At 41.2% G+C, this 16,112-nt stretch overlaps 1 protein-coding gene across 1 annotated transcript in view; it reads right to left on the bottom strand.

Annotated features, from left to right (window-relative positions):
• Positions 1–16,112, bottom strand: part of CHST15 (carbohydrate sulfotransferase 15) — a 46,389-nt gene that overhangs the window by 19,191 nt on the left and 11,086 nt on the right. The window contains exon 2 of the mRNA XM_053984400.1: positions 8–1,073. Within this exon, the coding sequence (XP_053840375.1) occupies positions 8–550 (543 nt within the window). The 5' untranslated portion in view covers positions 551–1,073. The remainder of the gene's footprint in view (positions 1–7; positions 1,074–16,112) is intronic.

Here is a 16,112-nt window from a genome sequence, read left to right as displayed (position 1 = left end):
TACTTACATGTGGCTCTTGCTTTCTCAGCTCTTCTAAATCAGGGCGCTGCCTCGTTATAAACTCTATCTTTGAAGTAATGGTGTCAATAATTAATTTAATGCTTGGATAATCCTTTACATATGAAATATTCATTTTTGAAGGCTGGTAATAGTCTTTCATGTCACTAAGGCTTTCATTGTCCATTAAGCTGGGATTGCTAGCAAAAGCTCCGTAATGGAAGGGAGATGGGATCAGCAGCAGGCCGTGCTTGGCTCCAGTCAGTATGTAGGATACCATCACCAGAGTCATTATGATCAACCCAAACATCAAACTGCAGAGCTTCCCCTTCCTCAGGCAGAAAAACCCATTCCAGCTCTCACAGTGATCAGTCCTCACTTCCAGAACCGCGAGCCACTTCATCTGCTTGCTGTCGGTGTACAACGGGATTTTATTTTCTCCTCTGCACACAGGACACTTCTGGTTATTGTGATCAGGTCCACGGCATGTGAAACACTGTCTGTGCAAGTCATTTGGTAATAAATGTATGCAGCAATTAATGCAATACCTCATATTACTACCGTTAAACTCCTACATTAATGAGCCAAGCACAGCCATAAAAAAGTTTCTGAAGCATATGAGTCATCTTCTGCAAGTCTGAAATTATTGTGTTCCTGGAGTGGTTCTACAACTACTCAGCAATGCAAAAGGACAGGTTCAAAACAGAATAAAAAGTGACATGTGTCACAGAAAGAAAAAGAAGCCCCAGCCACCACCAACACACAAAAATAAATGTACTCTGGATGTGGCTCCCAAGAATTTGGCTCAGTAAGAGGAATGTGGCGAAGTAAGGATCAGCTACAAAACTGGCTCAAGTTTTTCCCATTGAACAAAATGAGCAGGAAAAAAAATTGTTATGTAGTGTGAAAATATGCAAAAAATAAAAGTAACTCATTTTCCTCTGCTTTATGCTGGAATGGGCAAATATGGGTAGAAATTTCCAGGTTCCCTTAAAACAAGCAGGTTCCAAACTGCACTGCTGCTGCTGGAAGCTTCATCTTCCCAGAGGCGGTTCCAAAGAGATGCATTGTCCAACCTAGAGAAACAAAGCCAGATATTTATACACACCCAGACATCATATCCACATCATGCACAGCCATAGCAAAGCACAACCTACCACCAGTCATTTCAGATTTCTATTTGAAAGATGCCTGCCGTTTGCCAAGTCTGTTAATTACAGCACTCAGGATATTAAACCCAGGGAACATTTGGCTCCAGGTTCACAGCGAGCTGCCCCTGATTTTCCATCACCCATCTGCTCACATCAGTGACTGGTTGCTACTACAGGTAACTCTACACGACTCACTAACCCACCCAACAGATCTTAATCTGCTTTTGAAATATGGGAGCATTTCTGGACAGTATCCAGTAATACAGGTTTAAATAATTACACTCTATCTGCTCCTGAGGACCTTAAATGAACAGTCCTGAAGTGGGGTAGGACCCTGTTTGAGGCAGGGATAAAGTAACAGCCTCCTTTCAAACATGGGAGATAAAAAGCCAAACAAACAAAAAAAAAAAAATCAAAAGCCATCAGTAAAACATTGAGCAAAGTGAAGGGATTAAAAAACAGACACAAGGAAAAGGCTAATGACAGGATCTCAGGTTTCTGGACAAAATGATGGGTCCTCTTATTACTCACCAAATCAGAGAAGCATAATCATTACTATTATGAGTCCCACAATTTAACTGTTTTGCCTTTAGCTCTATCAACACCTATTTTTAATGCAGCAACACTGCTATAATTCTAGATAATAACTCCTGGTTCATTCCTACAAAAGTGTCCTGATCAAATGGGGCAGTCAGTTCAGATCCCACATTTATCATCATCCTTCTGGCTGCATTTTTGTGTGAGACAAAGTGCTTTTGTAGAAGTTATTTGTATTCTGATGTTTCTCCCACTGAACACTGTCACATATTGGAGGATTTCTGCAATCAGAGCAAGTAGGCTGTGTCTCAGGGACTCAAGAATAATTAGATAAATATTGAACAAAAGTATTTGCAAAATACTTTCCTTCCACCCTGAAAAAGTTCATTTCCTTAATGAGTTTATTCTCTAAGCCAGATTAGGCAGACAGAAATCACAGCATAATCATTACTGACTATATTTAAACCAAAGGGAAAGAAATCAGTGCAAGACTTCTCAAAGAGACCAGTCTTGAAAACTTCTCCAAAGGAGCAAAGCTGTGATGACTTTGACAGAAGTTTGAACAATTAGAGATATTAAATCAGATTCATATGGGTCTTTTTAAACCTAGAAAGTTTATGCTTTCTTATGTGTAAAACATCCCCCCAGTAAACATCCAAAATCAAAAGAGGAACTATGGAAAGGAGCCAAGGTTGGAAAGACCTTGATGGTTGTCCAAACACCACCAATGGTGGTGAGAAGAATGACAAGAAAGGGAAGTCTTGAGAGGAAGAGAGAAGTTTCCACTTCCCAAGTAAATATTTCAGGCAGAAATAAGACCCTGGTCAAACATTTTCAAAGAAGAAACAAAGGAGGCCAGAGACAGAGTCAGTGTCAGGGCAGATTCAGGCAGCATCCACATCCAGTGGAGGAAGTCATGAAAACAGAGACAGCTAAAAAAAAAAAAAAAACAAACCAAAAAAAACCAAAATAACCCCAAAAAAACAAAACAAAAAAAAACCCCAAAAAACCAAAGCAAAACAAGCAAAAAAAAAAAAACACAACAACAACAACAACAAAAAAAAAAAAAGAGAATGGAGATGAGGGCCTTCATTACAAAAGATAAAAGAGGAAGGTGAAAAAAGTCCCTCTGAAAAAAGAAGCACAAAGAGGCTACAGGTTAAAGCAGTACCTAGAAAAGATCTGGTAACCAAATCCCACCCCACAGCATCTCTTCAATTACATTTATCATGTTCTACAGATTGATTTTTATGTGATTTTTATCTACCCTGAACTCCTCTTATTTGACATCCACCTCAGTACCCTCTCAGATCTCTGCTCTCCAGCTTCTTGCTGTTTAGTTTCATAGACCAATCCCTATGCACTGGCTATTTAAAATAAATTAAAAATCCAATTTATCTTCCAGTCCTCTTCTAACAGGGATCTGCAACCTGCTCAGTGACACTGACTGAACAATTTATCTGAGATAACCTTATGGGATCAATTCCAGGTTTGTGCATTTGACATCAATTCTCAAATTTTTAAAAAGAGCAATCAGAAATACATTAATTAATGCAGACCACAGGACCTCAGAAAAACCACATAATCTTCTCTGTCCTAGGTCCATTTGTGTGTTAAAAAATGGACTGGAATTTATTGAACACTTCCCAGCTGCAGACACTTCTCATGAAAATCTGCTACAAATATGACAAAGCCAAGGAAAAACCATGTTAACTACATCTTTGGCAGGTGAAGAAAATGGTTTATCAGGAAGCTGACACAAGGGGGGGAAAAATAGAAACATGTTTAGCCTACAGTAAAACTGAGATATTAATCACACCAGTCATGAGGGGAAATTTAAAGTTCCACCAGCAACCATAACTCTGCCAGCTCATGCACAAGCACTGCATCAAGCTGCTTAATTAGCTGATCAGTTTGATGACCTATCACAGGACAATGACAGATCACTCAGCTAATAGAATAGAGACATTGATTTATTTTTTTTTTTTTAGTAACTGCTACTTGCCAACACACCATTTTACATTATTTTCCACTGTCACGTTCATGAAATAAAAAAGTGAATTGTAACAAACATATAAAAGGATCTAATTCCCTAGTGCCACCCCCTTCTCTTTCCCAAGCAGTTTTTGATAGAAGTTCATTCCCTTAGAATTTAGCATGGCATGAAGGACGCTCAGCAGAAGGGCAGGATCTTCCCCCAGCCCTCAGTTCCCTCCTTCACCCCATGAAATCAAGACATCCACAGTGCCCTGTTTTTGTTCCTTCCATCCAGCAGCTCCCAGCAGCCACAACCACAGCCACCAGCACACGTCACCTCTTTGTATTCTACTCCTGAGAGCAGAAGGATGTGGATTGCAGGCAGAGGGAAGGTTATGAGGCTTGAGCTGGTAATAAACCATGTGTGTCTCCTTATATTTTAGCTGCAAAGCTGCTGGCTGTTCACTGGCAGAAAATTACTCTCTTTACACAACAAGCAGTGTCTTTGTATATTGAATAATGTAGCATGTAATTTCCCCTTGTTGAAGGGAAGGGTGAATTATTTATGATCACGTCTATACTGCATTTGTCTGCTGTACATTAATGCGTGCCAGCCCTAACCACAGAGCAGAAATCAACAGCAACCTTTGCAAGCTCCTTGGCCAAAAGCAGCCCTCCTCATAAAAACCAGGATCTCTGGGAATAGCCTAAGGAGGAAATATGGATATACAAGATGACACACAGTGGAATGGGGGGAAAAAAGGAAAAGCTCTCCTAGATTTCAATTTATTCTCACTGAAGCCAGGGGGGACTTTGCTCCAAACTCAAGCAGGCTCAAGCTAACAAAGGTATTTATATGAAACAGAACTTAATAGCAAACAGGTGAGACCATTTAATGGCAGTTTCCCTGAGCAATTCCTGCATTCCATGAGAGGAGGGGCTGTTGGGGGCTCAGGATGCAGGAGAGGAGGCTGGCAGGTACCACTGGGCAGGAAACACGAGAGCAAACAGCAAAAGAAAACCAGAAAACCTCACACCAAAGCACTGAAAATACAGCACCCACCAGGCCCTACTCATCTCATACACAGGGTGAAAAGAGGCATTCCTCTCGAAAGAAAACATATGAGATTTTTCATCATCCACATGGGTTTTGTTAACTGTATAGAAAACATCTGAAATTCTGTATTATTCCTATTAAATAAATATTTCATAAAATTTCCTCCCCTTTCTCTTTAAAGATTGTAAGGGAAGACTGCAACCAAAATGGCTACAGAATCTCGGAATCATGGAATTACTGAGGTTGGAAAAGCTCTCCAAGATCATCAAGGCCAAGCATTAACTGGGCACTGCCAAGGCCACCACTGCCTCATGTCCCCAAGTGCCACATCCACATAGCTCTTAAATCCCTCCAGTGACGGTGACTTCACCACTGCCCTGGGCAGTTCCAGTGCTCAACAACACTTTGGATGAAGAAATTTTCTCTAATATCTGACCTAAACCTCCAATGCTGCAACTTGAGGCCATTTCCTCTTGTCCTAATGCTTGTCCCTTGGGAGAAGAGACCAACAGACTTTAAAAAGCAATTACTTTCATATGCTCAATCACATAGCTAAAATTCTCCTCTATGAATAAGATAAAACAGATTGAACAGATTTTACACGTATCTATACCTATGTGTATGACCCGTTTTCCAGGTCACCAGTTCCTGAATATTTAATGTGCTTTCCTTTCTTTCAAAACTCTTTAAAATAAAGATAAATCATTACATTTTTCCGTAGCCTCGTTACTTCTAATCACAGTCAGCTTCTCCTCCCACCACATGATAAGGTGGCTGTTAACCTCTTATAAACACATTTCAGGTACACCAGGAAGACATTTCTCACCCTGGGGTATAAATGCTCCTCTGAATTTATGTCAGTGGAGCTACAGCAGTTTGTTTCTTCCCTTCACACTGTATAATTGAAGATTTCAGGTGAATCAGTCCTGATGGGCAGCTCACAACCTAAACTATGGATGTGTAAAGCAAGTGAGAAAATAATCCACCAGCTCTCAGATTAGATAGGATGAAGCCTACTTAAAAACCTACAGATGCTTAAAAAGCTACAGATAAAATTAAGGATAAACACTTTTATCCAAAAAAAAACCCAAACAAAAGATTAGGCAAAAGATAATACTGCTGAATCATCTGGCCAGGAACATCACATTGCTCCTAATTTATCTAATGCCATTCTTACAGCTATGTTATTCTGTCCATAGTCTCCTAATTGTTTCCACTAATCTGGATAAATATTCCTTCTGCCTAAGTGCCTTCCCTGCCAAATCAGGAAGGTTTGTTTAAATCAAAGTCTCAGTTTGCACTGCTAATGTTTTTTGAAATCTCAAAGCAAAGCTGATCCCACGCCCTCCTGAACACTCCAGAAATGAACCTCCCTGTGGAAACGTTTCCCTCTGGAAAGCTCCTGTGAAGACAAGGCTGTCATTAGTCAGAGATGCAGCTCTGGAAGTGAAAGGCTGCCCACAGTCCTACCACGATAAACTTTCCATGACTCACATCAAGAGGAATGGAAACATGAAAGGGCGAAGTGAGGCTGGTGGAGTGAAATCCTCGTTACATTTTCATATGGAAAGAAAAAGCCCAACAACATTTAGTAGCAATGCAGCACAATCATGTAATTCCTTTTCCATTCCTCCATCACTCAGTACAACACTGTCCATGTACAACAGCAATTCTTCACCCCAAGCAGGATAAATTTATGACCTCTGGACACAAAAAAACTGAAAAACCTGACAATTACAGATATTTTTTAGCTATCAAGCTTGCTGGAAATGGTTAGAATTGAAGCAGACTATAGGCAGCATACAAACAACCTGAAGTATTTGTACAAGGGTAGTGGAGTACTTGTACAGCAGGAGGAAGTCCATCCTGTGAGTGGGCAGGTTGTACCATTTCAATAAAAAATAGCCCAGTAGAAGGAATAAAATCTAAGCTCAATTAAAAAAGAAAGAACATTATGTAAGGAAAGGAGAGAAATAATCGTAGATTTTCTCTCTCCTGCTTATTGGACACATTTGGCTCCTCAAGTTTACATTTTTGGAAATAAACTTTGCCTGAACTCACTTCTATTTACCACAGAGAAATCTGAAAGATGCCAGAAAGATGATATGTCAATAAAAAGAGGATCATGAATCACTGAGCTCTGCAAACTTCTGGCAAACAAAAAAGGGAAAAAAAAACCCAAAACAAAGCAACAAAAACAAGCAAAAAGCAATTGCAGTGATTTAGAAAAGCCACAGGACTCATTACAAAGCTCAGCAACCTCCTGCAGACTGAAGTTATGTAAAGCTCCTTTATTTACTTAAACCCCCTAATTTTGAAAGAATAATCAATAAATGCAACTCCCAAGATGCTGTATAAACCCATGGAATAATTTCCAAGGCAATCAATTGGAAAACAGGTACATCCTAAAAGCAAGAGCAGGTGGCCACAGACCATGGTTGCACATCAACCTGTTGAACGACTGCTGAGCACTCGTTCAAGTCTAAAATTTTCTTTCAAGAATGCTTTTCATGGCCTTTTAAAGCCAAAGAAAACCTCCTGAATCACCACTGAATCAGCAATCCCGCCTAAAAAACAACCACGGTTTCTTCCATAACCCAGCTGGTTCCTTTCTCAGAATCTAATCCAAACACAATCTGCTCCTTCCGCACCCGTACACATCCAAATAAAATGCAAGAAAAAGCAAGAATTGAACAAATTCTTTGCTCCATTTGCAAAAAAAAAAAAAAAAAAAAAAAAATCAGCAAACTCCCCTAAAATCAGCATAACTAGTCATTTCAATCACATAAGGATGACTTCTATTATTTGGGCTGCGATGCTCAGGAAATAGTTACTGAGCTTGAATCACCACACAGTTAGGGCACAAACACCGCCTGAATAAACAGATCCTTGGAAGCAAGGAAAAAAAGAGTGGGGATTGGGAAAGGGAACTCCCTGACCTGGATCAGTGACAGCAGGGTCATGTCCTTCCCCAGAAATGCATTATTGCATCTAAAGTCTTGTGCAAGTTCCTGGAAATTTCCGAGGTCCAGTTCCTTGCACTCCTAAAATGCCACAGCCACATGTTCTGATATGTTGTTGTTTGGTCTGCCTCGAGAATGTGAAAATATAAAAAATTCAGTATTACCCATTTTTAAATTAAAGCATTTTTCAGCAGGGAAAAAACCTACCCACCAATTATATTTAATGACTTCAGTGCTCCTTCTTTCTATTCTATCTGATTTAAATCAGTCTAAATCAAAAAATCTTATTTTTTGGGCTACTTGCAGGATAAAAATTGCAGGCAGGAAAATAAAATAGAACCAAAAGTCAGCAATTTCTCAAAATACAGGTCTAAAAACCCTGGAAGAAAAAAAGCAGCACCAGCAGCCACCCAACCTGTGGCAGCACACGCCTGGAGCTCCTGTGTCAGGGCAGAGCTCCCATCAATGTGTTTAAATCCTCCCTCTGTACAAACATGGAGCAGGGTGCTGTTTTCGTACATTTCTGTGGATGTTTGGAGCAGAATTTTGCCTGCAGTGCACACTGGCTTCTCAACTCCTGATCAAAACTTGCTGCCTACAATGTGCAAAAGCTCCAGCAATTCATCTTTTCCCTTCCCTTAGTTCCTATTCATCTCACATAGTGCCTTGCTACAGAATCACTGACAGGTTTATATTGAATATGAAAGAGTTGCACACTGTACAATAAAACTGTGTCTTTACATAAATTACTCCAGTGCATTTCTTCTCACAAAAAAGCCACTTTAATCCACTTTCAGAAATCATTCTGCGTGGTTGAAGTTTAGTATCTTTATTTTCAATCCTCATAGTAACTGTGAGCAACCTCCCAATAGACCCCACATGGTCCTGGGGTCCTTCCATGGAACCAAGAATAAACCAATGCATCCATCCTGTGGGGCTCACAGATTCCTTTCCCAAAAAATCTGGAGCCAGATTAGAAAGTTCTGACATTCAGAACACAACCAGAAATTGCATCTATTTAACAAAAACCAGCCAGTCCCTCATTAAAATGATCCATTCACCAAGAGCCAGAATAAAGTACTGATGCCATTGGGAGTTAATTTTTACCACTTCCTAAGAAAAAGTGCACCTTTTCTTAATGTACTTAATGTCCAGAGTCCAGTACTTAAATGTCCACAGAGACACCAATGCCAAAATTAGATAAAGACTGATGTAGAAGGTCAAACAATTCATGCAATGATTTCACATCCGTGAGAATTGTTCAGTCTAAATTTGCCCTGTGTACTTTCTTTTGTTATATGGGAAAAAATAGGCTAAGAGCTCTCTGAGAAGGCACAGGGATCACCTGAAATACAACTTCAGCTGCAGAAAGTGAATGTGATAAGGCTGGTCTTGCCATAAATGTTTGCATTGCATTTTTAATAAGACCAAGCAGCTGCTGAAGTTTCATTTCCAACACAGGACCTCACGATAATTTACAATAATAGAAATTCTTACCTGCCTGCTCTTTCAAGGAATACATCCCACTCTCATCCCACAAATCAGCCAAATTCCTGTTCTGAGTGCGAGTGCAACAGGGAACCACAGAGCACGAAGGCTGAATCTGTTATGAAGCTCTTTCACTGCAGTTATTTTTATCAAACAAACTGAAGAGGTTTGGGGGCTGGCAAGAGGGAAAAAAATATCATCTCTAAATACAGCTCTCATACGCCCTGCAGTCAGGCTGTAATCAGAAATAAATAAGTGTTTATCTTGAGAAAACACCCAAGGCAAAGAATTGGTCTGGTATTGACAGAGCTGACATCTCAGACCCAGCTGTTTTGTAGTTACCTGTTTCTTCCTGTGAATCCTGTTTAATGTCAGGCTCCCAAAGCTGCTTCATTGACTCTCTGGAAAGATATTGCTGCGATTTACTCAAACAGCTCTTCTGGAGCAGCTTACTCCACAGAGACACGAGGGTTTCCCTGGATGCAGAGCCCAGTTAGGTGAGCACAGCACAGTGATTCCATCACTCTACCTGAACACCAGAAAAACTTGTGGATTCCCCATCCCTGGAAGTGTTCAGGGCCAGGTTGGACGGGGCTTGGAGCAACCTGGGATAGTGGAATCTCTTCACTGTGCAAAAGAAAATAAACCTTCACGGTCAGTGTGGCAGCTGACTCTTACCCACGGGAGAGGAGGAGAGCTGGTGCAGCACAGTTGGATTTGCAGGAAGGGATCTGTCAGTGCTGAAGGGTTATTTTAAGCCCAGCTCTTTGTCTCTTGCATTGATTACTGGTCCAGAACCAGCACGTGGGGGAAAAACATTCTGAGCATATTTCCAACGTCCTGCCAAGCATTTTCAGCCTTGACATGCTGCAAAATAGTGGGTATAACTCACAGTTATGAGTTACTCTGATTGCCATCTCGTTCCTTTTACTCATTTGATTTCCCTTGATTTTAGCAGCTGCTACCTCAGGTTGATTTAAAGCAAGGAACATATTCCATCCACCATCTGATTTCTAATACTTTCTGCCACTTTGCAAGGGGTATGCAGCACAAATTGCTAAATCCTGTGGGTTGTGAGAGATCAGCTGCTAATTTAAGGCTGCTTTTGAGGGATGAATAACATTGTGTGGAATAAACAGAATTTGTATCACTTAATGCCTTCGGTGCCTGTTTATCTCATGCTGTGGTAAAATGGTTTTGCATGCAATAATGCAACCAAGTGGTATCTACTAGAATTCATCTGATACACCTTCACACTTCATATATAAGCAGTTTTTCTGAAAGGGGACCCATTCTATGTGAGGCTTAACTTTGCTTTAAACACAATACAGTTATGGCAATTCTAGAGCAACGTAAATGCTCGCAGCTGCTCATTTGATTTTTAGTGGCTGAGAAGGGATTTTCCTCCACCCCCAAGCTGAATTTTCTCTATAAACTTTACTATCTTAACAGAGTCATCTGAATTCTTTTTGTTGTGACTCATATATGGTGCCTTCTCTGTGAGACATATATTGAAATGGATGGAAAAACGTATCTCATCTGTACATAAGTACCATGTAAGTGCTTTTTCATGAATAGGGCATTTCATCTTTCATCTAGTGCTGAGTGGGTGAAAGGAAACATACACAGCTGCATCCTGAAAAGACAAACTCAGCATTAGAGTCTGTCATTAAAGTTTCTTGTAAATTCAAACAAAAATTACTCAACTCAAACTATTCATTGATGCCAAATCACAACTGGGGCTTTGTTTCAGCACTTTAAAAGAACCCAACTCTGTTCCAAGCTTAGTAGTAACTTTTCTAAATGTTCAACAACTTTAATTCTTTAAGCAATGACACATTAGATAAACCTCAGTCCATTAACCAAGAAACCACTTCATTCATTACGAAGTGCAGCAGACTCAGAGCCCAAAGTGGAAAACCCAAGAAAGCTCTAAATGTTCTCAAGAAATTTCTAATTAGTTATCTCTAAAATATCACCAGATAAAATTCTTGCAGGTAACTGCTGGCTACACCTAATTAAACAAAACCTTTATGATATAATATCATTATACTGCTTCCAACTTCCTAGAAAAGTGTTTATTCTGCAGAAGTCAAGCAACATTTACTTCCAAAGTCTCCCACCATGATTCCTAAGTGTTTCATCAAAGGCTTGGACTCCATCACTCACTCCTCTGTAGTCTGTGCTTTTTAACTACACAAAAGTGCAATACATGTTTATTAAACATTTTTTAAGATCCCATCATTCTGAAGACATTTCTGCAGCTCTGCACCTCGGGCTTTGAGGTGTGTGTGGTTGGCAGAGCACACAGTTGGTGTGGAAGCTAAAGCCATTTGATAATGGATAAAACTCTCACAATTGTCCTCTCCTATCTTCACATCATTGCATCTAAAGAACAACACTTCTATCACAAGCTTCAAAGGAGTTCAAATATCTTAACTTCCACGAGTGGAGGAGAGAGGATGTGCTGCACTCTGTCACCAGCCTCTCAGAAATATCACAGCTCTTGGTGCTGTTCTCATAACAGGGCAAAATCCAGCCCAGGAGTCTTGCAACTGCACAAAGCCCCCAGTTTACAACAGTCATAACAAAAGGGAAAAAATTCCGTGCTACCTATGGAACCCAGTGAGTAAATATTGCAATAACCAGGACAATAACAAGAAAATCTGTTCCTCAGCCACTGAACCATTGACTCCATTGACTCCACTCTCTATTCCTGCAGGTTTCTCCCGTGTTTGGCTTCAGTGTGCTTGTTTTCCACTTGGAAAGAACACAACCACAAATACCTTTTCATGCCTTACACTGCACTTAGCTGGCCTCCAGATTGTAAACAAACAAGATAAAAATCTGAGAATGTTCTTTACTCAATCTCCATGAAAAGAAACCAAGGGGAAAAATAAATTAGAAAAGCAAACCAAAACCCCAACTCTGCATAATGATGTATGTACCAAGAGAAATTTGGCACGCACTCCCTCACACCATGCCTCTTCTGCAACATTTTCTGCAATATAAAGACAACATTTAGCTTAGCAAACTAGATGGTCTTTATTTGTGGGCAAAGGAAACCCAAGGCAAATGCTCCAAGAGACTTTTTTTTTTTTTTTCCAATGGATATATTAATTACTTAACTTCTGTTATTGGGAAACTGTCCCAAACTAACCTTCCACTCTCCCTCTGCTTCAACTGCAGAAGGGTCAAAATTCACTTTTTAAGGTTTTGAAGTGAGAAATTGAGGAGACAAAGCCCACCCTTGGTGGAGCTCCGAGATAGCACAAGTGCCTCATTCAGATCCTTACTGATCCTACCTGAGCACATTTTGAGAGCTGCACAGGGATGCCTGGGACCAGGATGCTCCAAGATCTGCTCTGTGGGGTAAGAGCATCTCCTGAGACAGCCCAGAGTTCTAAGGAAGAAAGGGAGCACAACTGCTCCCAAATGCTCTGCTCCAGCCAGAAAGCTCCCACTGCCATGGAAAACCCCCATGCCCCCGGAGGCAGCAGAGCACAAAAGTGAACAGTGGGAGGTAAAATGAGGTTTTATTTCTAAACAGCAGTGCTTGTTGATGCATTTGGTTCCAGACAAATAGAGGAGGACGCGGAGTCGCTACAGGACATTGCAGCTGAAATGGCACCAACACGAGCTCTGAGCTCGGGTTCCACTGCTTGAAATAAATCCTTCACTGAGGCAAATCACACAGGGAATCTGAAGTGACACGAATTCCATCAACTGCAGTTGGCAGCCAGATTTTCAAGAACAGATGCATGACTGTTAATGATAACCCAAAAAGCTCAGTTTCTAATGCAGAAAGACTGAAACTGTTAACATTATAAAACTGCAAAGAACTGGAAGCATCTCCAGAATACACCCCACAAAATACTTTGCAGGAACTTACAAACTCCAACTTAAGCAGAATTAACATATCTAACAAAAAAATCTCCAGCAAAAATGTCTCCCAAGATTTGAAACACATTTCCATCTGTTAAATTTCTCTGTTGCTGATGGTGTTTACCTTGAGTCAAAGATATGAATCTTTGATTTCATGAGATTAATGTAATAACTTGGTTTAGGCTGTTAATGCATTCAAAGCTCTCAAACATGCAGGAGACTAAGATGGCATCAAGAGCATACAGATACATTTGGAGGGGATGTTTTTAATGTGAAATAAATTAGAAATGCCTTAAACTATTTCTGCAGCAAGGACTACACTTACATAAAAGCTTCCTGGGGTGTCTTAGGCTGGAAGAGATAGCTTCCAAGCCCATTTATTCCTTCTAAGCACTGCTATATAACCTAAATAATAATGCTAAGGAAAACCCCTAAAGCCTTGTCAGGCAAGTGAGGACTCAAGCTTCGAGGAATACAATGCTCATTTCTCAAAAGTGATACCTGGCCACAGTGAAACAATGATAAATAAAATATTCATATTATATGCAGATATCGGTAGAGAAAAAGATATCTGTATTGGTCAGCAGAAGAGCTCAGCCCAACTGATGCATTGAGCTGCAAGAGGAAACACTTCTGTTGGTGCCTCAGGTCCAGAGAAATGTGAAAAGCAGCTCTATCCTCAGCTGTCCTATCACTAATGCTACTGAGTTACTTTTTAGTGGGCACCAGAAGGAGCTGCATGGTTTTGGGAATAAGGCATTGTAGAAGCTGCCCTTAGCTTCCTTAACATTTTCCACCCTCAAGAACGGTGTTTAAAAGGCACAGCAGGTGCCACCACAAGCTGCATCAATCATTGTCTCCTGCAAAGATCACTCCACACCCATAGCTAAAGACAGCAACGTGCAACAAAATGCCAAGAAATGCCACACATTCCATCAAATCTTTGGGAATGTGACTCAGCAGCTGGGCTGGAGCAGTTCTGGACACTGCAGCCCCTCCATCCTGCTTTGTGTCCTCCACAGGAGACATCCAAAGACACCCCAGCAGCTCTGGCTTGCCCTGGCTTCAACAGCAACTGCTCCAGTGTGAATTCAGCAGCCTGAGCAGAGAATTGTTAAGGCTGGAAAAGACCCTTAAGATCACTGAGTCCAACCATCAACCTCAAGCTGCCACCTTTGATGCCTCAGGTTTTAGCTTTTCTGTTTTTCAGATTCTGTGCTGCTTTAGTGTGTGGGTCTGAGCTTCACATCAGGGGATGGTGAGCTCTCTGCACAGAGCAGGGAGACAAAACAATTCCTGCTCCAGCTGGGCACCAAGGACAAATGATCCAAACCTCAGGCCCAGGAGCACAAACAGCGTGGGCTGGAGAGAGAAAAACAAGCAGGATGGGAGTGCATGGGCTAAAGCTGGAATGGGACAATGAACTGCAAGGTGCAAATGGAGCAGAGCTGATCCCAGTGAGAGCCCCCGGGAGCGCTCGTGCATTTTGGGACCATTTTGGTTCCTCTTGGCTGCAGCCCTGGCTGGGCTCTGGTGCTGCCCAAGGTGGATCCATGGAGGAGATCCTTTGAATAAATCCCTGCTTTATTCTTCAGCTCTGTCCAGCCTCTGCTCTAGGGCAGCCTGCACAAGGCATCACCTTGACCACTGAACCATGATCACCACTCCAGCACTGCCACCCAGCTGGGAGAGCCCCCCTGAGTCTGAAGCCACATTGGTTGTTTTGGTTGAGTTTTTGCCTCATGAACTCCTTTGGTGGCCCTGCCATGAAAACCTGATTTCTCTTTTTTTTTTTTTTTTTTTTTAATTTTAAGATTAGAAGCAGTCCTAGATTTGATATGGGCTTCTTCATTTTACACAGCACCCCACCAAGGATTTTGGAGGAGAACAAGTCAGTTTCAGACTCTGGCCAAAGAATTGCTCCAGGAGCTCATCTCTGCTCCTGCTGTTGAGGGGAAGGTGGCAGCTGGAGTGTGGTGATCCCCTGGTGCACCTCCAGCGTGCCTGAGGAGAGCAGCTCCTGGTCTGCAGAGCTCCACACCAGAGTCCACAAGGGAAGGCAGTCAGGGATGGGTCCTCTGGCTCCCCTGGACAAAAATGAAAGGTTGGATGAGGCTTGGAGCAGCCTGAGGTAGTGGAAGGGCGGGAATGAGATGAGCTTTAAAGTCCCTTCCAACCCAAACCACGCTGTGACTCTACAATTTTTCCATGTGAATAACCAAGTTCTGCTCCTTTTACAGCAGTTACTTCACCAGTGTGTGGAAAATCAGGCATTCTAGAGCACCAGCCTAGGTGCAGAAGAGAAATAAGTCTCACCACTGATCATTTGATTTAATTTGAAGTTTTTCCTGCATGTTTAAATCCTGGAAAATGCCTTCAGCATCCAAACCATTTATAATCAAAGTAAGTGACTGCAGAAGTTCAGAATAATCTATAAACTCAAAGTATTCCACAGTTCTTTTCATTAAGTGAAAATATAAATCATATGCTGATAACACACCTCAGTTTCTTCATTATTGAATGGCTCAGTGGTTTAAATTACACTTTGAGAAGAATAGCAAATCAGAATGAAACCTTACAATTATATGAGTTTCTTTCTTTGCATATGGAAACTTGCATTTGATGTTATTCTTACTATTCCTCCTTTAGGTTACTTATACAGGGCCAACAAAACTGATCTGGAACAGACAAAATGTTTTATCCAAACATGGAGAATTAAATACAACGTGTATTATTTTATCAGTGTTTTTACAGAGATGCTTCTGCCCAAGGTGAAAACTAATTAAATGAGAAAATGCAGCTGTAGCCATTCAAGCCCTGCTCAGGAGCCCCAGGCCAGAGTGCACTCAAATGTATCTTGGGGTTGGGTTATGGTCCAGGAAGGGTGTGGAACTCCCAACATCAGATCTCAGAGTGCTTTTCTAAGGTGCTGTTCCACCTCTGGGTGACAAAATGACAGAGTTCTGACATGTGTCACCTGTAATTTCATTTGGACTAACACGATACAAGTCTAAGAAAGACCTAGATCTCCTAACTCACCATCCAGAATCCCATTAC

This window comes from Vidua macroura, chromosome 8, assembly GCF_024509145.1.
Source record: "Vidua macroura isolate BioBank_ID:100142 chromosome 8, ASM2450914v1, whole genome shotgun sequence".
Lineage (NCBI taxonomy): Eukaryota > Metazoa > Chordata > Aves > Passeriformes > Viduidae > Vidua > Vidua macroura.
This window is presented reverse-complemented; position numbering and strand designations above follow the sequence as displayed.